The sequence below is a fragment of the Rhincodon typus genome, chromosome 7, assembly GCF_021869965.1.
Source record: "Rhincodon typus isolate 14 chromosome 7, sRhiTyp1.1, whole genome shotgun sequence".
Classification (NCBI taxonomy): Eukaryota; Metazoa; Chordata; class Chondrichthyes; order Orectolobiformes; family Rhincodontidae; genus Rhincodon; species Rhincodon typus.
This window is the reverse complement of record NC_063338.1, coordinates 53,281,864-53,308,302: the sequence shown is the minus strand read 5'-3', so window position 1 is coordinate 53,308,302 and position 26,439 is coordinate 53,281,864. Positions and strand designations below refer to the sequence as shown.

The following is a 26,439-nucleotide window of genomic DNA, read 5'->3' as shown; positions in this document are numbered from 1 at the left end:
CACAGTGGCTACAAGAGCAGGTCAGAGGCAAGGCATACAGTGGCAAGTACCTATTCCTCCTGACTCCCCAAAGCCTGCCCAACACGTACAAGCAACAAGTTAGGGATATGAAGGAATATTCCACATTTAAGTGGATGGGTGCAGCTCCAAGAACACTGAAGAAGCTTGACACAATCCAAGTCTATGAGGAGGACCTGGATGTTGGATTTTACTTCTCCAAGACTCTAAGCTGTTCTCTCCTCAAGTCTATAAAACATTATCATTGTGAATGGTGCTTAAGGCACTCCTGAATATTAGCCCCATTAGATCCTTGTGCCCTTATACAACAGTATCTGTAGTTTTATGTATGCTGTTTGGTTGAGAACGAGCAGGAATGTCTTTTCTATGCACAACATTTGAGTCTACACCGGCAAAGGAGAACAACTTCTCAGCTCTGCAGCTGAAGAGTATAATGATGCACATTCTTGAATTGGATTGTACACAGCTGGGGCTAACATCAGAACATGATGTCATGTGAGCAGTTCAGGAGATCCGGAAAGGGAGCAAAGCTTGTATATAGATGAAACATGCATAAATATAGAATGCATGTATTAAAAGACCATGGACTTGAGCAGCATACTTTTAGGAAACAAAAGATTCTGAAACTCAACTACGTAACAAAGCAGTGACAATAAAACAGTGACACTGGACAACATGAAAGTGATGAGAGTTGTCATCATCAGGGAGAGGACTTTCATCACCTTTCATATCCAAAATGCTTGTCAACAACACCATGGAACTCATTATAGGTAGGGCTGAAATCAACTACTTGTCAGTTTTAGTGAGTTTCAGTGAGGGTTTCTCTCGATGAAACCTCACGATATCTTCACAGACTCATCTCATTATCTATGTGTACCTCACACCTTGGCTCGCTACTTGTATTCTGCTCCTCAACACAGGTGAAATTGCCGGCCACTGCTGGGAACTCCAAGGATCCTGAGGGTGATGCCAGCTTTAAAGGCCAGTTGTACACTGGTAAGGTGTGGGCTGTCTGCAGCTGCCCTCCTTGGTTCCTGTCAATTGACTCAGCCATGTCAAGGATACTGACAGGGACTGAGCAATCTTGTGCATTTTTGGTTGCTGCCCATGCAGCATGCCCTGAGTTGTTGGTGCCTGGAAGGCCAGAGGTGAAAAAGGCAAACTGAAGTCACCAAGTTGCTGTTCTGACTTTCATGTCAGGAATTGTCACTGTCTAGTTTCTATTTAGTGGGTGGGAGAATGAGAAAATACATATCATTGAGGCTAAATGACATAATATTAATGCAGGCAAGTAGGCCTTTCTCTGGTCACAAACATAAATCTCAACTTGTTCAATACTTGGTTGAAAAATTGAACTTTTTGCTCTCAACGCAGGAAACTCCTTACTGCTGATTTCAAGTGATTTCCCACTTTTCGCCCAATGCTCACGTTGTTCAATGGTTCAAAAGATTCTGTTAGTGTTGCCAAGATGAAGGATGTGCTGATAAAGGGCCATGAGGGACAGTGGCTGCTTTTATATGTGTAGAGTTAATTTTCCTTTTACTTCTGTGTGCCGTGATCATCTCCAGTTCAGGATTAAAGACAGTCATTCCCATTTGAAGCTTAACTTGTCTGAATTTTGTCACAAGATGCCTTTTTTTGTCTCTTCTCCCCCCTCTCCCTTTTGCACTTTTCCCTTTTTCTTTCACCTTCTTTAAGTTTTCACATTCTAACACTGATTCATTTTCATTTCTCTAGGCCTGAAATGTTTGTGCATCAATTGTATATATAAAAATAACACATGTGAAACAGATGGTGTTTGCTTGGCTTCTGCCTTTCTTACCAATGGAGCAGTAAAACAGTGGAAGAGTTGTGTGCATCGCCAGCAAATGATTCCGCCAGGGAACCCCTTCGTCTGTGCCAGTATGAAAAATGTGTCCAAAACCACCTGTTGTGACACAGACTACTGTAACAGTGCTGATGTAGACCTAGCACAACCTAAAGGTAAGAATGCATGCGTCTATGTTATTGCATCTTGGTACAGAATTAAAAAATAATTCCGCAGAAATGTTAATTAACATGACTTGAAAAGTCTTTTGTTACCAAACATCAGAAAACAAATCTAAATGTTTTGGTTGTAATTGGAAACAGATGGTAATGAATATTATGTTACAGCAATAAAAACAAAGTATTGCGGATGCTGGTGATCTGAAACAAAAACAGAAAGTGCTGGAGAAAATCAACAGGTCTGGCAGCATCTGTGGAGAGATAAACAGAGTTAAAGCTTCAAGTCCAGAATGATTCTTCTTTGTAGCTGAAGGGGGCTGGAAAATAGATGGCTTTTATGCTATAGATAAATGTGGACTGGGATGGGGGTGGGGCGATATTGGGGTGTCAGGGTGTTGGTAAGGAAAGGAAAAAGGAACAAGTGGCACAGATGGTAAAGGAGTACCAGAGCTAAAGCCAAAGGAAGTGCTAATGGTAATAGAGAACAACTACTCTCTGAAACTTTGCAAGCTGTCTTCCATGATCAATTGTCATAAATTATTATATTCCATGTTGGCTTGCACTAAATACCTTTAAATGCAAAGAGTTATTGGTTTCTTTTCCAAAGAGATGTTGAGGAAGAGGGATAATCTGTGAGAGGGGGTGCTTTGGCTCGAGGAGCAGGTAGAATTTAATTGTTATTCAATTAAGTTGGTCTGGAAAAGCAAAATATCCAGAAATTACTTTCAGAGTGTCCTCAAAATGGAGTCAGTAACCAAGTTGAACTCTGGGATAGTGAATAGCTAAAACTGGGAACTTCCAAGAAAAAAGATATTTTCACAGATGTTGGAGAATCATGCCTTTCAGGTGCAGATGCTCAGACATTTTTCTAATTGGAAACCAAAATATTCATTCTTTGTGCTAAAATTAAGGTGTTTGGTGAAGTGAGGTGAGGTTACAATGGGGATTAACATGGTTGTTTGAGGTGATTGACACCAGAAAAAGGTGAAATATTTCTATGTTGAACATTTTATTCCAATTAGTCAAAGTACTGAAAGAAGCTATTCTGAAGAGGGGCCACTGGACCTGAAATGTTAACTCTGCTTTCTCTCCACAAGATACTGTGAGATCTGCTGAGTTTCTCCAGCAATTTCTGTTTTTGTGCTTGAAGGATATGTTTTGAAAATCAAGATCTTTCAGATTATGCTTTGACACATATGCATCATGGATACGTATCTAACATTGGGTATTATTTTCTGAGTTTTGCAAGCATTAACTGGTTGATTACGGTTGTGATTCACAATTGAACACTTTGGTGAACAAAGTTGATTGTGCTAGGAATTACACTAATGATCAATTTAAAATGATCAGTCAGGCTCAATAAATGGCTTACCTATGCTTGCTAAAAGATAGGTAAAGTGTTGTAGTGCAATGGGTAGTGTCCCTGCCCCTGCATTTCAGATCCTACTCCTGGACTTCAAGGTCAAGGAAGGGGTTTTCAAGTGCAGACACACAAATTGAGTATCAACTTGTGGATTCTTCTAACATATACCAATGGTATGTGGTCAGGCTGGGAGATGTTCCCAATCAGCCATGTGCGGGAAAGAATGTTGGAACCTCTGTCAACACCATCCATAGCTTTGGCCTACAGCATGCATGATGAAGGGCATGCTACCGCAACAGCTTGGACTCTTTGGGACTGATTGGCTTAGTGGCTGATTGACCATTGTGGATCAGTGAGGATTTGATCACAGTTCTGCCTGGGGTACATTTGGGACCTGCTTCCTTGCTCTACCAGTGCTAGAGATCATGGTGCTGTGGATTGGACTGTCTCTGGGGAGATAGTACAAGAAGAAAATTAAACTACATATATTCACATGCAGACACCTGTCCTCTGCAGGAAAAAATGACCAAGTCCATGCATTGTATCTTGTTTTGAATCAAACAAAATTAAGAGCGGAGTACATAGAAACATAGAAAATAGAAGCAGGAATAGGCCATTCGGCCCTTCAAGCCTGCTGTGCCATTCGATACAATCATGGCTGATCATCCAATTCAGTACTCTGTTCCTGCTTTCTCCCATTACCCTTTGATCCCTTTAGCCCCATGAATTATATCCCACTCCTTCTTGAAATTAATCAACATTTTGGCCTCAACTGCTTTCTGTGGCCAAATTCCACTGGTTCACCACTCTCTGGGTGAAGAAATCCATCCGTATTGCAGTTCTGAATGGCCTATCCCAGCTACTTAAACTGTGACCCCTGGTTTTTGACTCCCCAGCCATCAGGAACATCCTTTCTTCATTTACCTGTCTAGCCCTGGTCAGATTGTAATGATTTTTATAGGGCCAGCAGTTGTCTGGTGCAATTTCCCTTTAAAACCTTAGCCAATCAGTACTTTTTCCTCATAACATATGTTGTTGCTACCTTTGCACTTTGGCATTCTTGCCTTTGCCATGCTGTGTCAGCATGCCTGTTTTATGAACAAAACTCAAGTTCTGTACATCCCAAGTGATTCATTTAGTTATTTTTTATAACTATCTGTTGTTGTAAAATATCATTACTGTTGTACTTGCATTGATATCTCGGTTGAATCCATGGTATTTGATTTGTGCTTATAATTATTACTTATCCTTTAAATCATTTTATTGTCATGTGTTCTTTGATTTATAATTGGTTCTTCATTTGTTGTGAAATAAGGTCACTTTTTTCAGTGTAGTATCACATGATTAAATGTTAATGATCACTATTACGTGATAAAATCTCTAAGAATACATCACATTGGAGTTGACAATTCTAGACTGTACTGAATTTGAAATATACTCTTCAATGGCAGTCATTTTTCCAGATACATATAATTGGCAATCAAATGCCGATTTTATCGGAACTCTGAAATGAAGGATACAAATACATAAAAGGGGTTGTGCGGCAGTGCCCCTGCCTCTGGTCCAGAAGGCCTGAGATCAAGTCCAACCTGCTCATTTTCTGGCTGGTTAGCTTTGAAAAATGTGAACTGTATGGTGAGAGAAAAATAAATGTAAAAATTCAAAATTTTTAGATATGGCAAAACAGGTTCTTAAGCCTGGGATATGATGAGCAGGAAGCAGCTATCCATTACAAACTGGAAGTGAACCCATTATAATCCTGGTAAAAAAACATGAATAAAGACATTCAGGACCTGTGACTGAAACAAGCATTAGGCTCATTCAATGCGCAGATCAGGGGATCATTTTGATGTCCCCCTTACAAAACTGGCTTGGTCTACTGAGGAAATGTTAACTCTGATTTCTCTTCATAGATTCTGCCAGACCTGTTGAGCCTTTCCAGAAACTTCTGTTTTTGTTTCTGATTTATAGTATCTGCAGTTCTTTCAGTTTTCATTGGGTTGGTCTATAGGTAGCCACAGGCACCAAAAAGTTTAGATTTTAAAATATGATTAGCAGGAGTCTCCGTCCAGGACCTTAAGTTCAAACAACAGTCTTTTATCTTCCTTATTCTGGGCACTACCACTCCCAAATAGAAGCAAAATACTGCTGATGCTGGAAATCTGAAATAAAATCAGGAAATGCTGGAGAAACTTAGCAGGTCAGTAGCATCTGCAGGTATGGAAATAGAGTTGACATTTAGAGTCCAATATCCCACATCTTTGGTTCTGGAATCTCTGCCAGAAATGTGGAGCTTTATTCTTTTCTTAAAAAATAGAAAGAATTGAGTTGCAGTCAGCATGTGATTGCCACTACTTGGAAAGGTTTGGCCTTGAGTAGTTGCTCATGGGACCGATAAGGAAAATTTGATGCCCGGTCACAAGAACGTAGAACAATCTCCTCCCCCGTTGTTAGTCACAGAGATGAATAGAATAGTTTTAAGAAGAATGGCCAGTTTTTCAAAGAACGTTATGTTGAGGTTGTTCAGGACATTGGTGAGGCTTCTTCTGGAATACTGTGTCCAGTTCTGGTCACCCAGTTACAGGAAGGATATTATTAAGCTGGAGAGGGTTCAAAAGAGATTTACCAGGATGTTGCCGGATATGGAAGGTTTGAGTTATAGGGCGAGGCCGGATAGGCTGGGACTTTTTTCACTGGAGTGTAGGAGGTCGAGAGGTGACCTGATAGAAGTTTATAAAATATTGAGAGGTATAGATAGAGTTGACGGTAGCCGTCTTTTCCCTAAAATGGGAATTTCAAGACTAGGGGACACATTTTTAACGTGAGAGGAGAGAGATTTTAAAAAGACATAAGAGGCAATTTTTTTTTACACAAGAGGGTGGTTCACGTATGGAATGGACTTCCTGAGGAAGTGGTGGATGTGGGTACAATTAAGTTTAAAAGATATTTGGATAGATATATGAATAGAAAAGGTTTGGAGGGATATGGGCCAGGAGCAGGCAAGTGGGACTAGTTTGGTTTGGGATTAGGTTTGGCACGGACTGGTGGGACCAAAGGGTCTGTTTCCGCGCTGTATGACTCTATGACTAAATTATGTATTGCAAATAGGATCTAACCTGAGACATTTTCTTCATGAGAAAGAATGACTCTTATCTTAAAGGATACAATTAATGTATTGTATATTTAAAAGATGTGCCATATGGTGTTTTCAATTTTCTCTGTTGGTAGGAAACCATCCCAGGAAATCAGTCTGGGGACCCAAAGCGCTAGCAGCTATAATAACTGGACTTGTCAGTTTCTTATGCTTGGCCCTATTAGTGGCTTTTGCCTACAAAAGTCATGCACTGTGTGCCTATGTGAAAGAAAAGAAGAATGATAAGGATTCTGTTTGTAGCATTGTTGCAGAAAGTAAAAGACTGAAGGATCACATCACAGATATGACTGTAGGATCAGACTCTGGTAGGTCAATGTGTTATTATATACTTTGGGGTTATCTCTATCTTTTGTTTCCTTTTGAGTTTTCTCAAATTAACTGTTATCTAGCAATTACCTTCATTTTTAAAATCACTCATTTTATTGGGTTTTGTGTAGGGAAATAACTTAAAATCCTTCATAAACCTCATAACTACATTCTGTGATACCCTTGACATTGATCTGTATAGGCTGTTTCACCACAACATCATTTTAAAATGCTATACTCTCACAAAGAAATCCAATTACTTTCTGATTTCAATTCAGATAGTGAAGCATGACCAGTAGTAAGAACATTAAATTCATTGTACTGTTTTCACTCATTATCTATCTGACCATAAGAACATCATGAACATTAAAACAGCTTCACGTATTTTGTTGTTCAGCTCTTCAAAATTGCTTGATAGTCCAGAATATGTTGGAGAGGGGCAACTTGTCCCATGATGTATTACTTAGACCTGTACCTGAAGCTTTACCTTAAAAAATGTGTACTTCAGGTTGCTGGAAATATATACTGCTAACAGCACAATGGGACCACCAGCCTTATCCCTTTAACCCATGAGATTTAGAAATATACAGGGGAAGGACTGAGAAAGAGGATGATTTAGTGTGATGATTTCAAAGTGTAATCAGGAAAAGAAAGAACAGGAGATGGAGTACGTTGAGGAAAACAAAAAGATGGATGGAAAAGTCAAATAGTAATAGAAATAAGAAAACAGATCATAAATAGCTTGCACACCATTTGAGGCCATTTGAGTTCAAGCTCAAATTTTAGACTCTCCAGAGGAAGTGAAGGCAGGCAGAGAATGGGGAAGTGTCATATATTAGGGGGCCTGGTAACAGCATTATACCTACAGCAGGAGGAAAAGCCAGGCAACACACTGATACATTGGCCAATTGAGGTCCTTAAGTGGTCAATCTATACTCACTTAAGGGACTCTTCCTGCCTAAGGTGGAATTCTTCCCATAGTAAGGGAGGCTGGTAGCATATGTCTGGGTTGCTAAGTGAAACCTGATGGCATTGAGGCTGGGCCTGGGAGAGAGTAGGGTATACTCCCTTGAGACCTCCCTGACAAAGTATTTCTCCCTCAGTGCTTCCCTTCCCCTCGTTTCTCCCCAGCCCCACCACAACTCCCTCACCTCCTGCCATCCCACCATCCTGTGAATCCTTGTGCACCTCCATACCTTTTTGGAGCCTGCTAACCTGACCTAACAAGAGCCCTAACCCCAAGTACATTGGTCCTCATCGTTGGCCATACTTCCAGGAGCACTCCAGGGACAAGAGAGCTGCAGCTAATTTCTTGACATTCCAATAGTTCTTGGAGGTGCAACTTACTCTCCAAAGGGATTAAAAAGCCCAACTCAAACCATTGAATGCTCCAACATCCATTAAATACCTGAACCAGAAGATGGCAATGTGCAGGCATACCTGCCTCTGACTTTTATGTTCTAGGACAAGGCCGTTAACTCCCTGACACTCTCATGCCCCCAGCATGCAAAATGCACCCCACATTTCTAGAAACCACTTCAAACTGCTTTATGATGACATCATAGAAATGGCATAAAACAAATGCTGAAAAGAAAAACCATTTATAGCAAAGCGCGATTTGAAATATATAACCAGCGCAAGCTTCCTGAGGTAACAAAACTGCCGGCTTTACTCATGTTTTTGCACTGTTATCTGGTGGAGTAGCTAGTGGGGATGGAGGGGTGGGAGGGGGGCGGTGTTATGGTCTAGTGATATTATTGCTAGATTATTAATTCAATAACCCGGATAGTATTCTGGGATCCAGGTTCAAATCTTGCCACAGAAAATGGTGGAATTTGAATTTAACTAAAAACAAAAATTTGGAATTATGAGTCAATTGTTAGGACAAACCCATCTGGTTCAATAATGTCCTTGAGGGAAGGATGTTGTCCTGCTTACCTGGTATGGCCTACATGTAACTCCAGATCCACAGCAACGTGGTTGACTTTTAACTGCCCGCTGGTTGATTCGGCATGGGTAACGAATGCTGGCCCAGCCAGCGATAGCCACATGCTGTGAATGAATAAAAAAGAAAGATCAAAATGATGTGAATCAAGGTTTTTATTTGGAATATATTTTAAAGTAATTCCTTCTATTGAATATTTTAAATATTTCTATGACATAGCATACAGGTGATCCCTGTTCTGTTCTGATTTTTGGAGAACTCTGGTTAGTCGGCCATTTTTATCCAAAAGAGAATTTAATGATTTTTGAGGCCACACCTACATTTAAATCAAGCACAAGCCCTGGTGCAGCTGAGTGAATTGTGACCTTGATACGCATTTGAACTAGCCCAGAACAACTGGTATGTTGTGGCTTACTAGCTCTGCCAGCATGGAATCTGTCGTGTTTATATCCCTCAGAAGCATCAGAGATGCTTTGGGTAGCTTCGTTGTCACCAATCCTTTTTATGGGCATTAATTTAAGTTACTGATACCAACTTAGGAAAGATGCTGACACGACATCTTTAGCAGAAGAGAGGCTCAGAGTTGACAAACTGAATAGGTTCATCACATGACCCTTAATAGCTAGTCACATTATATCTGAGTTGCTCAAGAGTCCTTTGTAAGCAATCAAGCAAAATGTATAAGTAAATAGATATTGCTGCTGGCTACATAAACTGAGCACTTAACAGAAATTGAACTGGAACAAAGATTAGCTCCTCCCAGTCTGGTCAAGCGACCCAAATTTGGACCATCTATTTGCCCGCATTGTGCAGGACAGAGCTCAGCTGCATCAGGCACTATGAACCATACAGGACCTGACTGATGCCTGCTTCCAGTGGATAAGAGCTGGGTACAGCAGACAATCATGGAATGTTAATTAGTAGTCGGTCACGATGCCAGCAATTGGTTTGCATTGTGGGTGGTGAACTACCATCACCTATTCAATTTGTTTATGTTCATTTTTGCTGGCTGCAAATAAAATCTCATGTTTGGAATCATTTGATTATTTGCTTGTATATGATGAACAACTTAAAAGAAAGAAAAGGACTTTGGGGACCAAATTCCAAATGGAGCAATTGAAATCAGGGACCCCCAGAAGCCTGGAATTCAAGAGTGCAGATATCCCAGATAGGAAGAGAGCTAGATGAGTTAACAATGACAGAGAGAGTGCAAGGCCTTAAAGGGAATTGAAAATGAAGATGACAGTTTTAAAGTTGAAGCTGTCTAGTTATAATTGGACAGATAAAGGAACTAAGTGACCTCAATAGAGGAGAAAGAATACTTAGGTATGTTTTTCAGAAAATTAGGTCATCAGAGTAGACACTATAGATGAAGTAAGCTGAGAAAAGTAAGATTTGTGCAAGAAGAAGAATGGGAAATTCTATAGAAACTTCAGACCCTGATAGAGAAAGTTTAGGAAAATATAATTATTTCAAATTCACTTTTTTTCCCTTTCCATTTTGACAATTTTGTAGCTTCTGACTCACTTTAATTATTTTGAAGCCCTTTAATTGTCTTGCTGAAATATTTTTTCTCATCAGCATTTTACACTTCACTAGCTATTTAATTAAAATTTGTGACATTATCAAAGTTCTGCATTTCATAGTTTATCATATTTTACTCCTATGTAATATTACATGTAATTTTTGACATTAACCTGTAGTTTCTGCTTTGTTTAGTCCTGCTGTGCTTTTAATTCTCTTACTCTCTAAAAGATTTCTACATGCAACTTAAACCTGCCTTTTTTGTATATTTTCAGTATTTTCTGCTTTATGTACTTGAAGCATTTTTCTTCAGTGATTGTTGGACATGCAACAAACGTTTTTCTAAAAAAAAAATCAAATAATTAAGTATGCTGAAGATTTTACTCCTCAGAATTTAAACGCAATATTTTTGTGCAACCTTTCATGAATGCCAAAACTGAACAAAGTTTCCATACTTAGTCTGTAATACTTTATTGACAGGCCTGCCACTTCTTATCCAAAGGACCATTGCCAGAACAATTGTTCTTCATGAAATTGTGGGAAAAGGACAGTTTGGTGAAGTATGGCACGGAAAGTGGCATGGCGATGATGTAGCAGTAAAAATTTTCTCTTCGTTTAAAGAGTGGTCCTGGTTCAGAGAAGTAGAAATCTATCAAACTTGCATGCTACAACATGAAAATATCCTGGGTTTCATTGCTGCTGACACTAAAGGTAATTCAAATGCAAAAGCAATTACTTTTAAAAGGAAACATCCATTCAAATAAATAATACACTAATGAGATTTGTTTATCAATTTCTTATTCCAATTGCATGCGATCAAGGATAAAGATTGCATGGTGTCTATTACATTACTAATTGGCCCAGATTTTCTTATGGCCAGATAGTTGTTTTTCCAGCGTAGGTGGGAGATATGCATGGGGTTCCTACGGAATTCCTATCGTAGCAGACTCTGATGTCTGGGAAATTGAAGATTCCACTGGGCAATTCTTCTATACTTGAAATTCTGAAAGTATCCATTCAATTTGGAGAGTTCTGATGGAATTAAGAGTTAGGCAGAGTTAGACGATTAAACACCAGCCTAACCCCTAAGTAACTTTTCAACCGACTCCACATATAGCTCCGCCCACTCTCCTTCCAGGTAGCAAACTTACCTTTTCCCGTGCTCTGCACCTAATCCTTCAGGAATTGAACCCCTCCTTCTTCCAGTCTGGATCTGACCTTTCCCTTCACCTCCCGGGACCTGATCTCCGGTTCCGGATCCGCTCTCCACTTCTCCAGCCCTCCCTCTTTCCCCGTTCCAGACCCAATCTGCATCTGCCTCTCTCTCACTCACCCCCCAGGACCAGTTCCGCCTCAGTCTGTGATTTAACGTACAGAACATGGTAACTGACTGCTGTGAAAAGGGGATATGGTATTCCTTTCTCTGCCATTTCTACACTGTGAAAGTACTGAGAATGGAAGTACAACTGTGCAGTTCTCAAGGAGGCCTGAGCAGAATTTTGTGTCAGCAATGAAGTGGTGGATTGGCAATCTGCAAGGCATTGCCACTTCTTGGAAAATACAGTTCATCATGTTTTTGTGCCTGATTCTTTATTCGTACAACAGCTCTGACAAACGCTAGCAATAATATTCCCTGTAATATCTTTTTTTTTTAAATTGAGTAATCCTTTGTGTTCTATTTACCAAACAAGCCTTCTGGCTTCTTAGTCAAGGTCCTTGAATCCCCTTGAAAACATTTCTAAATCTTGTTAGTTTTTCTAAGAGGAAATTTGGATCCAGTTCAATATTTGAACAAGTAAATGAAGACATAAGGTAGAATTTGATTTGACTTGCTATTGTTTTCCTTATGCACATCAGAATTTAAAATGATATTATGAAAATAGTAGAGTAACAAATAGAGGTGAGTTCTGAGCTTAATTGAAATTCTGAAATCCACTAGATTTCTCCTTTTGTTCCAATTTAAATGATTATAACTGAGTGATCTGGAGAGATTCACAAGAAGGGAAGCAATTTAAACTGACTGTAGTTGTCCACAAGGTCACAACATATTCCAAGTAATGGGTTAAATTTCTTTGTGATTTCTTAAATAGCATTCAAAGTATCTCATCATCTATCTTTGACCATGTGTGCTATTACTTTGATTACTTCATTGCAACATCCTTCAGAGTTTTAATGCTGAAGCTAGAATCATAAAAACAAATGAACAGTGGTATCGTGGAATTTTTGATTCTAGTTGAAATCTGCAACTGATTTTTGACTAATTTTTGTCTTGTAACAGATAAATTATTGAAAAGGAAAGTTCTTGTGTAAGTCTGTATGTGGTCCTGTAGGAAGTGGCTCACCTGCATTTTTCTTCATGTGCTAGTAATGATTTCCTGTGATAGCTACTTTTGCACTTGTACAGGCTTTGAAATTCACAGTAGAATGGTAAAGGGAACCAAGTTTTTGTCAACTGCATGATGGTTAAAATTTTGAGTTGATTAGAAATACAAGCTGAAAGAAATCAAACCTACGCTGTTCCTCGCATTGATTCTATATAGTAATCAAAAAAGTGTGTAGTATCCAGGGGTGATTTGAGTAGCATAACCAAACTGGTTCACTATCAGAAATAGACTACAATTTTAGAGACCAGAACAATTGATATTATCCCTTCTCCCTTTATTATTTTCAAAAACCCATGTTGTATCTCAACAGTCATTATTTATTTACCATGTTTGAAATTGGATTTATTCTCCGCAGGTACAGAGTAATCCAATTGTAGGTGTATTTTGATGGCCCTGAAAGTAATATTTTAGTTAAATAAGAATTTTCTGAGCGAATTTTTAAGAAATCCCTCCATGATTTAAATGTTGAATAGTTATGAATGTAACTGAAAAGAACATTTAAGAAAAAATGTACATTAATTATAGATTCTAAAATGATGAGTTCTTAAATAAAATATTGTGTATTAATAATTATAATATTGGTTAAATGTTCCTTTCCTGTCAGATACTGGCATGTGGACTCAGCTTTGGCTTGTGTCCGATTACCATGAGAATGGTTCACTGTATGACTACCTAAAGAAATACATTGTGACAGTTGATGGTATGCTGAAGTTTGCCATCTCTATTGCTAGTGGACTAGCACATCTCCATATGGAAATAATTGGCACACAAGGTAAAAAATAGCTTTCAGCCCAAATTAATCAAATGGTTGAAAGGATGTTTATAGTTTGTCATAACTCTGTATCTGTTACCGAACTTTACTAAATAATAACATTTACAATACTATTATTTTGGTTAAATTGATTCAATTACCAGCACTTGCATTTCCTTTCTAAAATTGTTAGATATGTTGAAAGTTACAGACTGAGAATGAGAGAAATGCCTTTTTCCGAATTTTTTTCTGAAATAAAATGCTTGACATGAAGCAAGACAGTGATGGATGCAAACTTTAAATTGACCCCAACGAGTTATTTTGTTGTATGTTTTATGCTCACATTATTGAGTCTGGGTTGAAACCAGACTGGTTGAGGAGAAGATGAGATCAAGAACTTCAGGCTTGGGCTTCTTCTTAACATTGTTTATTACATTACATACTAAGACAAAATATTAAATACATGATATTCAGAGAAATACCAATATTACTGTTAAATTATTAGAAAGACTGTTCCATAAATTCTGTCACTTAATGCAGGTTGGTCTTCACCACATGAGACTCTGTATGTGTTTCTAACATTCATGTGGCTAGACTTCAAGCTCCTGTCTTACCTGTGTGTTTCTCTCTTCAGCTATTTATTAATAGTGAGGAGCAGCTTTGTGACACCATTGCAAGATTGCTTCAGATTCCTAAAGCCTTTACACAATACTGATGACTAATGGTTTTAAAGATTTGTCAACAGGTACCCAGAAGTAATAGTCTCTCTAGGTCAGCTAATTCTGTAATCACCACAGCAAGCACAAAATATAGGGATAGTTAACATTATTTTGTGCACTGGATAGAATCCTGTAGGTTTTGCTTAACTCAACTTGCTTCTGCCTTCTTGACGTTGTAGGAACAATGTTACCTTCCTACAATTCCATTCCCCTGAATCATCCTACATACTGTGAGTGTGAAATAAACAACAATATTGCATTCAAAAATTATTAGTCCATTAAATAATAAGACATAGGAGCAAATGTAGGTGATTTGGCCCATTGAGTCTGCTTCACCATTCAATGGGATCATGGCTAATCTGCTTATCCTCAACTTCATTTTCCTCCCTTTTCTTCATAAATCTTGATTCCCTTTCTGATTAAAAATCTGCCTGTCTCAGCCTTGAATATTTTTAATGATCCAGCCTAGACAGCCTCTTCAGTAAAGAGTTCCACAGATTCACTACCCTCTGAGAGAAGAAATTCCTCCTTATCTCTGTCTTAAATGTGCAATCACTTATTCTATGATCATGTCCTCTTGCCTTAGACTGTCCCACTTGGGGAAACAACCTTTTGGCATCTATATTGTCAAGTCCCCTACGAACATTGTATGTTTCAATAAGGTTGTTTTTCATTCTTCTAAACTCCAATGCGCATAGACTCAACCTACTTAGCTGCTTCTCATAAAACAGTTCCTCTATATCCGGGATCAGGCTAGTTAACCTTCTCCAGATTGCCTCCAATGCCAATATATTTTTCCTTAGATAAGGGACCCTGCTCACAGATCATTATAACTGTGAAATATTAACACTAGATAACCAGTAGACAACTTTCAATGAAGATTTTAAGTGCTTCCTCTGAAATGTTCCATCAATCAGTCTATAAGATGTACAGGCAAAAGGATCTTTCATACCTTTTCTTTCTGTGTCATATTTTTAAAATCTTGGCAAACAATTCAAGAATCCTAGCATGAATTTACCCTTCAATATTTCTGTCTACTGTCTACTGCACTGAGATTCCCCAAAATCTTATTTGAAACCATTTTTCAGGGGTGGACCTGATTGGATGATTGATAGGACTTTATCGTTCTAGAAAGATTTCCTTCATTACAACTGCCACAAACAAATGTTGAATTCTTTACCTAAATCAAATAAAAGCTCACCTTAATGTTATCCATGTGCTAGCCATCAGTTTCACGAGTCCTCATAAACAACTTCTGTCCTTGTCTAAACAGACTTTATCGTCATCATCTTCTCTTATCTCATGTATTTTCTCCTTGAAATGCTTCATCATCAAAAGAAACATTCAAACTCTTGCCAGCCAAACTAACTTACAGATGTTTCTTTATTCTCTATTTATGTCTAAAACTAAGTTATAGTCCAACAGGTTTTTTTGAAAACACAAGCTTTCAGAGCGGTATTACTTCTTCAGGTGTTAGTGACAGAGATAGTATCAGACAGATTTTATAAATAAAAGATCAAAGGGCCACATCACTGATGAGGATGTATTAAACAAACCTAAGATGCTGTTAAATCTTTAATCAGTTAGAAGGTTTTAATTGATTAATATGTATATGTAAATCCCCGAATTCCATTGAAGGCACTGTCCTGAGAGAACTAAAGGTCTTATCAGTGTAAAGAAGAGATGACATTTTAGGGCAGACAACGCATGTTAGGTGTGGGGCCTTGTTTAGAATCTGTTTGTGTTTTGCTTTGGAGTCAGACTGGTTTTATTTCTAAAGTAGTAATTTATCAAACGCCACATTGACTGACTGTCTATAAATTGTGTGCTTTTTGAACAAAATAGAATGTATCTGCAAATATAAATTCATATCATAGATTCACTTGTATGTGTGTGTGTGTGTGTGTGTGTTGTGTGTGTGTGTGTGAGAATGAGGGAAAATGGATGTGTGTGCATGTGTGTGTGCACGCATGTGTATCCGTGTGTGTGCGCGTGTCAGGGGGAGAGAGTGTGTGTGTGTGAGGGAGAGAGAGAGTGTTCTTTGCAGCCTTCAACACATTATCGATGATGATGAGCACCTCGCCATGATGTTCCTCATGCCTCCACTTCTTGCCTTCAAACAACCTTCAAATAGACCATTGTTCACAGCAAACTACCCAGCTTTCAGGACAACATTGACCACAACACTATATATAACCCTGTTATGGCAACCTCTGCAAGACATATCAGATCATCAACATGGACACCACCATCACATGTGGGGAGAGAGAGAAAGAGTGTGTGTGAATGTGTATGCGTGGGTGAGTGTGTGCGCGTGGGAGAGTGTGTGTGTGTGTGTGTGTGTGTGTGTGCACTTGATAGGCAGTGTGTATATGAGAGAGTATCTGTGTGAGAGTGTGTGTGAATGAGTGTGTGAGAGTGTATAGTGTGGTGGGGTCGCCTGTAGTGTGACATGAACCCAAGATCCCGGTTGAGGCCGTCTTCATGGGTACTGAACTTGGCTATCAGCATCTGCTCAGTGACTCTGCGTTGTTGTGTAGCCTGAAGCCCGTCTTGGAGGACGTTTACCCGAAGATCCCAGGCCAAATGTCCTTGACCGCTGAAGTGTTCCCCCACTGGGAGGGAACATCCCAATCTGGCGATTGTTGTGCAGTGTCCATTCATCCATTGTCGTAGCGTCTGCATGGTCTCACCAATGTACCATGCCCTGGGGTATCCTTGCCTGCAGCATATGAGATAGACAACATTGGCCGAGTCACATGAGTATCTGCTGTGCACATGATGGGTGGTGTTCCCAGATGTGATAGTGTCCATGTCAAAGATCTGACATGTCTTGCAGAGGTTGCCATGACAGGCTTGTATAGTGTTGTGGCCGATGTTGTCCTGAAGGCTCGGTAGTTTGTTGCAAACGATGGTCTGTTTAAGGTTGGGCGGTTGTTTGAAGGGAATATGTGGAGGCATTTGGAAGATATTGGCAATGTGCTTATCGTCATCAATAATGTGTTGAAGGCTGCGAAGAACATGACGTAGTTTCTCTGCTCCTAGGAGGTACTGGATAACGAAGAGTACACTATCGGACGTATTCCGTGTCGGTGTTCTGAGGAGGTCATAACGGTATGTTTGTGAGGCCTGTTAATTATCTGTTCAGAACGAGCATTCAGTGTAGCTGTTCTGATCAGACTATTGAACCATAGGATTGTTCACTAAAGTAACATCAATACTTAAGGGGATATAGCTTTGAATCCCAACACATCAGATGGTGAAGTTTGAGTTCAATTTCCAAAATTTAAAATTAAAAGCTATTGTAAATGTGGCCATGAAACCTACCAATTTGTAAAAATTAATTTGAATTGTTAATATCTTTTAAGGAAGGAAAAATCTGCCATCCTCACTTACCCTGGCCTACATATGACTCCAGACTCATGGTAACGTGGTTGACTCTGAAGTGACCTTGTATGCATTCAATTGTTTCTGGCCATTAAATCATCTGATAAAAGAAAACTGTACAGACCATTCAGAATTTGCTAAGACACTGGAAACATCAACAGTACACACTGCCCCTGTCAACCTTGTAAAGTCCTCCTTGCTAACATCTCGGGGCTAGGTCAAAATTAAGAGAGCGGAATCATAGATCATTTCTGCAATAACCTGACACAGTCATTCTCATGGAATCACCTTTGGAACATTCCAGACACCACTGTCAGAATTTCTCAATGTCACATCCCAATAGCAGGACAGTTGTGCAGATGTAGAGACACAGTCGTATACAATGTGGAAGAGATTTTGTTGGGAGTCCTCAATATTGACCCTGGATTCCATAAAATCAAATATGGGCAAGGAAACCTGCATCTCGTTCATTCTCTTACTCTCACTCTTGCTTGCTCACTGTTGCTCTCGCTCTCTCTTTCTCTTTCTCTCTCTCTCTTTCTTGCTCATGCTTCTTGCTCTCTCTCTCTCTGTCTGTCTCACTTTTGCATTCTCAGCCCCTTGCAGGTGCTAAAGGGGCTAAACAAAATTCCTCAATTTACCTGAGTTTTAAGACTTAGTTTAATAGAAAGCACAAGCAATGTTTCCATACTGAATGAAAATGACTATTTATCACAAATAAATAGATTATAGCTACAGTTAGACAAATACAGACCGTCGACATATATCTCCACTAGTTAAAACTCCATCCCTCTTATCAACTCTCTCTACTTACACATAGATACAGACACATACTCACAGACAAAACAAAAATATTGGTTTTATGTGTGGAGGAAAACCTGAGAAGGCAATCCAAAGATTCCAGTAATGCTGGTTCATGCAGGTATTCACTTTGGCTTGCCAGGACTTGCTGCTCCTTGCTCTCTCTTATCTAAGTACTTCCACTTGCTTGCAGGAGGCACAGAGAGAGACTGGCTCACAACTTATAAAGACAACTTATAAGCAACAGCTTATAACAACTGGTGAGGGAGAATAAATTGGCTTTCTTCGAATCGGGATACATTTTTACTAAAGAGACACATACATTTTTACCTCCCTTTCTGGAGGTCCAAGGTCTTTTGACCTGATTATTCACACCCACAAGCTGCTCAGCTACCTGGGAGTCACAATCACACAGTCATTGCCGGCAGGAGACCTTTGTCATTGATAACTTGTCACCACTCAATGAGCTACTTGTTGCTGTCCAAATCTCCCAAGGGCAGACGTATCTGCTAGCTTCAGTTTGTCTGCTGTAACCTTCCCCCGCTACTTGAAGAAAACGCAATGAAACAGCACTGACAATGAGTGTCAATAGTCTGCTATTAAAAGTGCAACATTCCTTTCTACAACCCTTGATTTTTAAAATAGTCCTCTTACCAAATTTCAGTCCACAATCAAAAACAGACAAATAAAATGTTTGTGATCCTTACAATACTCGACACAGTATTGTGTGGCACTACCACTGTGGTGAATGGGATAGGTTTCAAATCATCTAGCATTTTAACAGAGTATCTGTCAGGTGCTGTGGTCTATCAATAGCAGCAGAATTGTATTCAGCCACGATCTGTAAACTCATGGTTTGGTATTTACCCCAGTTGACCATTATCACCAATACACAAGATCAACCCTGGTTCAGTGAAGAGTGCGGAAGGCAATCCAGGAGCCTCAACAGGTGTGCATAAAAATAAGGTGGCAATCTGCTGAAGCTACAGCAGAGGAATATTTGTATGCCAGACAGCGCAAAGAGCATGCCATAGACAAAGCTAGCTGATCCACAATCTATGGGTCAGATTCAAGTTCAGCAGTCATGCCACTTGCAATGAAGAAATTAAACAACTAGAAAACACTCATTGGAGATGAGGTCTCCACAAATGTATCCATCCTTGATGATGGGAGAACCCAGGATGTCAGTGCAGAAGGCAGGGCTGAAGTATTTGCAAACATTTATAACTAGAACTGCCAAGTTGACAATCCACCTTGCCCTCCCTCTAATCTGCACATGTGGCCCACTCAGGTGGAAAGAAAACTAGATAGAACGCTGCTTAAGAGGTTCCCAGCAGCTAGATGTAAGCTTTCTGCTAATTCGATTCATTCTGTGCAATATCAGGAAATGGCTGAATACACTGGATAGTGTAAAAGCTGTTGGCCCTGACAACGTTCCAACAATTATGCTGATGATGTGCAGCCAGGCTGTTCCAGTACAGTTACAAAATAACTCCTATCCACAACATGCAAAATTGCCAAAGTATATCCTGAATGCAAAAGTGAAAACAAAATCTACCCAGCCAATTACGCCTGTCAGAAATAGTAGGAACTGCAGATGCTGGAGAATCCGAGACAACAAGGTGCAGGGCTGGATGAACACAGCAGGCCAAGCAGCATCATAGGAGCAGAGAGGCTGACGTTTTGGGCCTAGACCCGTCATCAGAATCTAGGCCCGAAACGTCAGCCTTTCTGCTCCGATGATGCTGCTTGGCTTAATTATGCCTGTCAGTCTACTTTCAACCATTAGCAAAGAATGGAAGTGGTCTTTGACCATACTGTCAGGCAGCACTATCTCAACAATAACCTGCTCACTGACACTCTGTTTAAGTTCCTTCAGTGCTACAGAACTCCTGGTCTCATTAGGGCCTTAGTCCAAATGTGGTCAAAAGAACTGAACTGCAAAGGGAAGTAAGGGTAACCAGAATGTCAGGCAGCATTTGACTGAGAATGGCATCAAGGAATTCCAGCAAAAACAAAGTCTGTGGATATCAGGGGGAAATCTCTTCACTTGTTGAATGCATTCCTAACACAAAGGATGATAGGTCAATCATCTCAGTCAAAAGAAATCACTGCAGGAGATCCAGGCTTGTATCCCAGGCCCAAAAATCTTCAGTTGCTTCATCATGACTTTTCATTAATCAGGTCAGAAGTGGGGATGTTCACTGATTACACAATGTTAAGCACCACTCATAACTCCACAGGTACAGAAACAGTTCATGTACAAATGCAGCAAAACGGACAACATCTAGGCTTCGGCTGATAAGTGACAAGCAACCTTTGCCCTACATAAGTGCCAGACAATGAACATCACCAATAAGGCAGAAGTTAACCATTGCCCTTGCTGTTGAGTGGAGTTACCATTGCTGAATTCTACACTATTAGCATCTTGAGGTTTACCATAGACTAGAAACTGAATTAGACCAGCAAATAGACAGTCTTGAAGAGCAGGTCACAGGCTGGGCTACTCACCTCATGTCTCCTAAAATCCTGTTCACCACCTTTAAGGTACAATCAAGACTGTGATCAAATACTCCCCAGTTGCCTGGACGATTGCAGCTCCCACAATGTGCAAGTAGCTTTACACCGTCAAAGAGAAAGCAGCCGGCTTGCTTGGCACTCCATTCAATATCATCAACATTTACTTCTGCCACCACCGATGCACCGTGGCAGAAGTAAGCATCATCTACAAGATGCAAGATACAACCACAATGCTGTAAGGGAGGGAGTTCCAGGATTTTTATTCAGTAACACTGAAGGAATGTCGTATTATTTCCAAGTCAGGATAGTGAGTGGCTTGGAGAGAATTTGTGTTCCCAAGTATCTGCTGCTCTTTTCCTCCATGGATCATGGTTTTGGAAGTTGCTGTTTAAGGTGCATTGGTGAATTTCTGCTGTGCTTCTAGTAGATGGTACACAATGCTGTGACTGTGTGTTGGTGGTGGAAGGAGGGGAAGTTAATGAACAAGGTTCCAGTCTTTTGGTCAGCTTTGCCCTGGATGATGTCAAGCTTCTTAAGTGTTGTTGGAGCTGCAGTGAGCCAGGCAAATAGGGAATATTCCATCACACTCCTGACATGGGCCTTGTAGATGATGGACAGGATCTTTGGAGTCCAGACGTGAGTTACTCATTGCAGAATTTCTAGCATGTGATCTGCTCTTGTAGCTGCTGTATTTATACGGATAATTCTGCTCAGTTTCCGAACAATGGTAATCCTCAGAATATTGATAACGGGAAATAAGAAGCACCACATGCCCAAAAATGAGGTGGTAATCTGGTGCAGGAGGCCTACCTGTATGCCAAACAACAGAAGCAGCATATTATAGACACATCTATGCAATTAACCATCGACTGGTCAGGTGTAAGGTCTGCAGCCCTGCTGCAGCTAGTTGTTATTTGTGATGGACAATTAAATAACTAACAGAGGAGACCATTCCACAAATATCCTTGAGGAAGCCCAGCACTTCAGTGCTGTAGACAAGGCTGAAACACTTGCATCCATCTTCAACCAGAGTGGATGATTCATCTTGGCTTCCTCTGTAGGTCTGAAATATCAACCATGTTAATCTTGAACCAATTTGCGTTATCGAAAAATGGCAAAGGCCATGGGCTCTGAAAGTAATGCATCAGTAGTATTGAAACAAACAGAAATTGCTGGAAAGACTCAGCAGAGCTGGCAGCATTTTTGGAGAGAGAAACAGACTTAACATTATGAATTCAGCATGACTTTCTTCAGAATTGGACTCAAAATATTCACTCTGTTTCTCTCTTCATAGATGCTTTTAGACTTGCTGAGCTTCTCCAGCATTTTTTGTGTTTGTTTCACATTTCCAGTATCTGCAGTATTTTGCTTTTATTTGAGCAGTCCTGAAAACCTTTAATTCTGGAGCAGTTGTTAGCTTAACAAAACTGCTCTGGTACAACTAAACGTTGACATCTACACAAGAATGTGGAAAGTTTGTCATGCATGTACTCTCTGCAAAAAGAGCACAAATCTAATCTGGCCAAACACTAGGCTAATGGTCTACTCTCGAGCATGAACAAGTAATAAAAGGTGTTACTAATAATGAAGAAGCACTTATACTGAAATAAGCAGCACACCAATGCTCAGTTTGGGTTCTGCTGGTGCCACTCAACTCCTGGCCTGGTTATAGCCTTCATCCAAACATGGACAAAGAGTTGAATTCCTTTATTCTTTTTTAATCAACAGGATGCGGGCATCGCTGGCTAGGCAGCATTTATTGCCCATCCCTAATTGCCCAGAGGGCAGTTCAGAGGCAACCACATTGCTGTCGGTCTGGAGTCAGATATAGGCCAGACCAGGTAAGGATGGCAGTTTCCTTCCCTAAAGGACATTAGTGAACCAGGCGGGTTTTTCCAACAATCAACAATGGATTCATGGTCATTATTAGAAAAATCTGAAGAAGGGTCTAGACCCAAAACATCTGCTTTCCTGCTCCTCGGCCTGCTATGTTCATCCAGCTCTACACCTTGTTATCTCAGATTCTCCAGCATCAGCAGTTCCTATGACCTCTGACACTGATCAGCACCCCATCTATCACCTTAATATTCATTTTTTTTTCCTTTATTCACCCATGGGATGAGGATGTTGCTGGCTAAGCAGCATTCATTGCCCATCCCTAATTGCCTGGAGGCAACCACATTGCTGTGGGTCTGGAGTCACATGTAGGCCAGACCAGGTAAGGATGGCAGTTTCCTAAGGGACATTAGTGAACCAGGTGGGCTTTTCCCCAACAATTGACAATGGATTCATGGTCATCATTAGACTCTTAGTTCCAGATATTTTTTGAATTCAGATTCTGCCATGGCAGGATTCGAACCTGGGTCCCCAGAACATTATCTGAGTCTCTGGATTAACAGTCCAGCGATAATACCACTAGGCCATTGCCTCCCCATTCCCTCCACACCGGTGCACAGTGGCAGCAGTGTGTGATATCTATAAGTTGCACTGCAGCAATTCACAAAGGCCACTTTGGGAGCCCATTTTAAACCTGTGATCGCTATCACCTGCAATTCCCCTTTATTCCATTAATCATTGTCTCTTGGAACTATATTGTCATTCATTCACTGTCACTGGGACAAAATCCTGGAACTTCCTTCCTAACAGTATTTTTGATGTACTGACACTACTTGACTGCATTGGTTCAAGGAAATAGCTGACCATCTTTCTCAAGAGCAACTGGAGTTGAATAACAAATGCAGTTCTCATTTATGCTCCCATCCATGAAATAGTGACAAAAATTTACTCCCAAAACCATGAATTCTTCTGTTTTAATTTTAATGTACCACTTAATGGAATAAAGGGGCTGCACAGTGGCTCAATGGTTAGCACCAGGGACCCAGGTTCGATTCCACCCTTGCGTGACTGTCTGTGTGGAGTTTGCAAATTCTCCCCATGTCTGCGTGGGTTTCCTCCAGGTGCTCCAGCTTCCTCCCACAGTCCAAAGATGTGCAGGCTCGGTGGATTGGCCATGCTAAAATTGCCCATAGTGTTCAGGGATGTGTGGGTTATAGGGGGATGTGTCTGCGTGGGATGCTCTGAGGGGTCAGTGTGGGCTTGTTGGGCTGAAGGGCCTGTTTCCACAATGTAGGGATTCTATGATCTATGATATCTTTTGCATCCTGTTTGTCCATGCTAGTTGTTATATCCTCAAAGAATTCTAATGGAAGCGGTTTTGGTGTGGAAGGTACTGTCTGTAAGGATAGTGGATGCAGATGCAGATTCAGACATGGCTTTCAAAGGGATACCGAATAAGTACCTGAAGGAACAACGTTTGTGGAGCTCTGGAGAAAAGGCTGAATGTTTTGGACTGGCTGCTTTGTTTTTGCAGAGATTTTGCACAGATTTGCCAACTGAATAACTTCCTTCTGTGCTGTGACTGTTCAATGATTCATTTATTATATTTTAACATTTTTACATTGAGTCATTTATTTTAACTTTTTAATATCAAAGAACCTTCTACTTTTATGTTTCCTCCTCCTTGATTTAATTGCCACTTTGGAGCTCATAGCACGTTCCAAAATGTCAGTGGGCTTTCCTTGACTTAAAATGTTTCCCAAAGGTTATATTTTTCATTCTGTATATAAATCTGAGAGAACAGAAGGGTTATTTAGTTAGTTATAAGAATGATCTAACATTTAAGACTGAGTTAGCAGAGTAGCCTTCAGCTTAGGACTCATTCTGAAACCAGTGATGGAATCAAAGTCTCCTGATAACAGGAATTCAATGGAAATATCTGAATAGTCTATTCAATAGCATTTTAAAGAACACAACAACAAATAATTTCAAAACTAAATTGTCAGTTTCCTTCAAGGAAGATAAAAAGATGTGGGAAGTATAGAAATGTCACACTTCTATCTCACGTTGTTCTAAGGAAATTGGGGTACAAGTATGGAGGTGTTACTTGCTTTGTGTAAATGTGAGTTTTGTGAGCATTTGAAAGAAATTGAAAGGTGTCTTTTTTTTTGCAGTGTCATGCCTTCCTTTAATAAACATTATGTTCACCAAGCAAAAAAAAATGTATTGCTGCTGCAACATTATTACCTTTAAAACTTTGTGTATTAATGTTTAAATCTGTGCTGTAGACAGGGAATCTTTCCTAATATTATTACATTTTGTAAATTTAGATGCTCACTACTCACTGTTTTACAAAAAGATGGGTTCAAAACTTTCAACATACTGCTTGCTGGAGTTTGATGTAGCTCCCTTCCTAGAGCACAGACTTGCAAAGTGTCTTGTTAATATAAATTAATGACAATGTAAGCATCAGTGATGGGATAGTAATTTTAAATTAATCATAATTCATCTAACAGGTAAACCTGCTATTGCACACTGTGACCTCAAATCAAAAAATATTCTTGTAAGAAATAATGGAACATGTGTCATTGCTGATTTTGGTTTGGCAAAACGACATGATAAAACAACAGATATCATCAACATTTCATCTAGTTGCAGAGTGGGAACCAAGAGGTATTGTTTAATATCATTCTGTATAATTTTCAGAATTGTTTTTGTTTATGGGATTAGCTTTGTAAATCTTTAGATTAAAGATTCTCCATTACTTGCATGAATCGAAGGTGCTGTATTGCAATATTTGAATTGAATTGGCTTTATTGTCACATGTACGAGTACTGTGAAAAGTTGATAAGTCACCACTTATAGCACCATCTTAGGTACAAAGGTACCTAGTTACAGCTTCTTCAGTTACAAGGTTAGTCACAGTGTAACAATGTCACCAACACACGGTGCCACCTTAGGTACAGAGTACCCAGGTACAACCCTTAGTTACAGAATAGAGAAAAGAAGAAAAAAGTTACGTTACATGTATACACAGTATAACCATAGGTCGGAATAACAAGAAGCAAACTTAAAAAGGCAAACATTACAATCTCTCTCCAAGTGCTCTCTGCAGCAGACCGGCACAGGGAGCTTCCACATGGTTCGACTGCTGCCGCCACACTGGGCCACTGTTGCCACACTCTGCATTGTGAATGCTAAAGTATTTTTAAAATTCATTAATGGGATTGTGCATGGCTGGCCAGGCCAGCATTTATTGCTAACCTCTAATTCTTGCAGAAGTTAGTGGTGATCTGCCTCTGAACTGTTGCAGTCTTTTGGGTGTAGAGACACCCACAGTGCTGTTAGGAAGGCATCTTGAGGATTTACACTGAGTGATAGTGAAGGAATGATGATCATAGTTCCATGTCAGGATAGTACATGGCTTGGAGAGGAAGTTGTTTCCATGCACCTGATGCTCTTTTGCTTCTAAGTGGTTGAGATAGTGGGATCAGAAGGTGTTATTGGAGGAGTTATTACAGTACATCTTGTAGATGGTGCTGTGCTGCTCCCGTGCATTGGTACAGAATGTTGAAGGTGATAGAAAGGGTGTGCCAATCAGACAATCACTATATATAGAGATAGTAGGAACTGCAGATGCTGGAGAATCTGAGATAACAAAGTGTAGAGCTGGATGAACACAGCAGGCCAAGCAGCATCAGAGGAGCAGGAAGGCTGACGTTTCGGGCCTAGACCCTTCTTCAGA

At 40.0% G+C, this 26,439-nt stretch overlaps 1 protein-coding gene across 1 annotated transcript in view; it reads left to right on the top strand.

Moving 5' to 3' along the window:
* The first annotated feature begins 887 nt into the window (after positions 1 to 887).
* Positions 888 to 26,439, top strand: part of LOC109912784 (TGF-beta receptor type-1) — a 44,139-nt gene continuing 18,587 nt past the window's right edge. The window contains exons 1-5 of the mRNA XM_020512223.1: positions 888 to 1,014; positions 1,756 to 2,001; positions 10,777 to 11,007; positions 13,285 to 13,452; positions 25,211 to 25,367. Coding sequence (XP_020367812.1) covers positions 888 to 1,014; positions 1,756 to 2,001; positions 10,777 to 11,007; positions 13,285 to 13,452; positions 25,211 to 25,367 — 929 coding nt within the window. The remainder of the gene's footprint in view (positions 1,015 to 1,755; positions 2,002 to 10,776; positions 11,008 to 13,284; positions 13,453 to 25,210; positions 25,368 to 26,439) is intronic.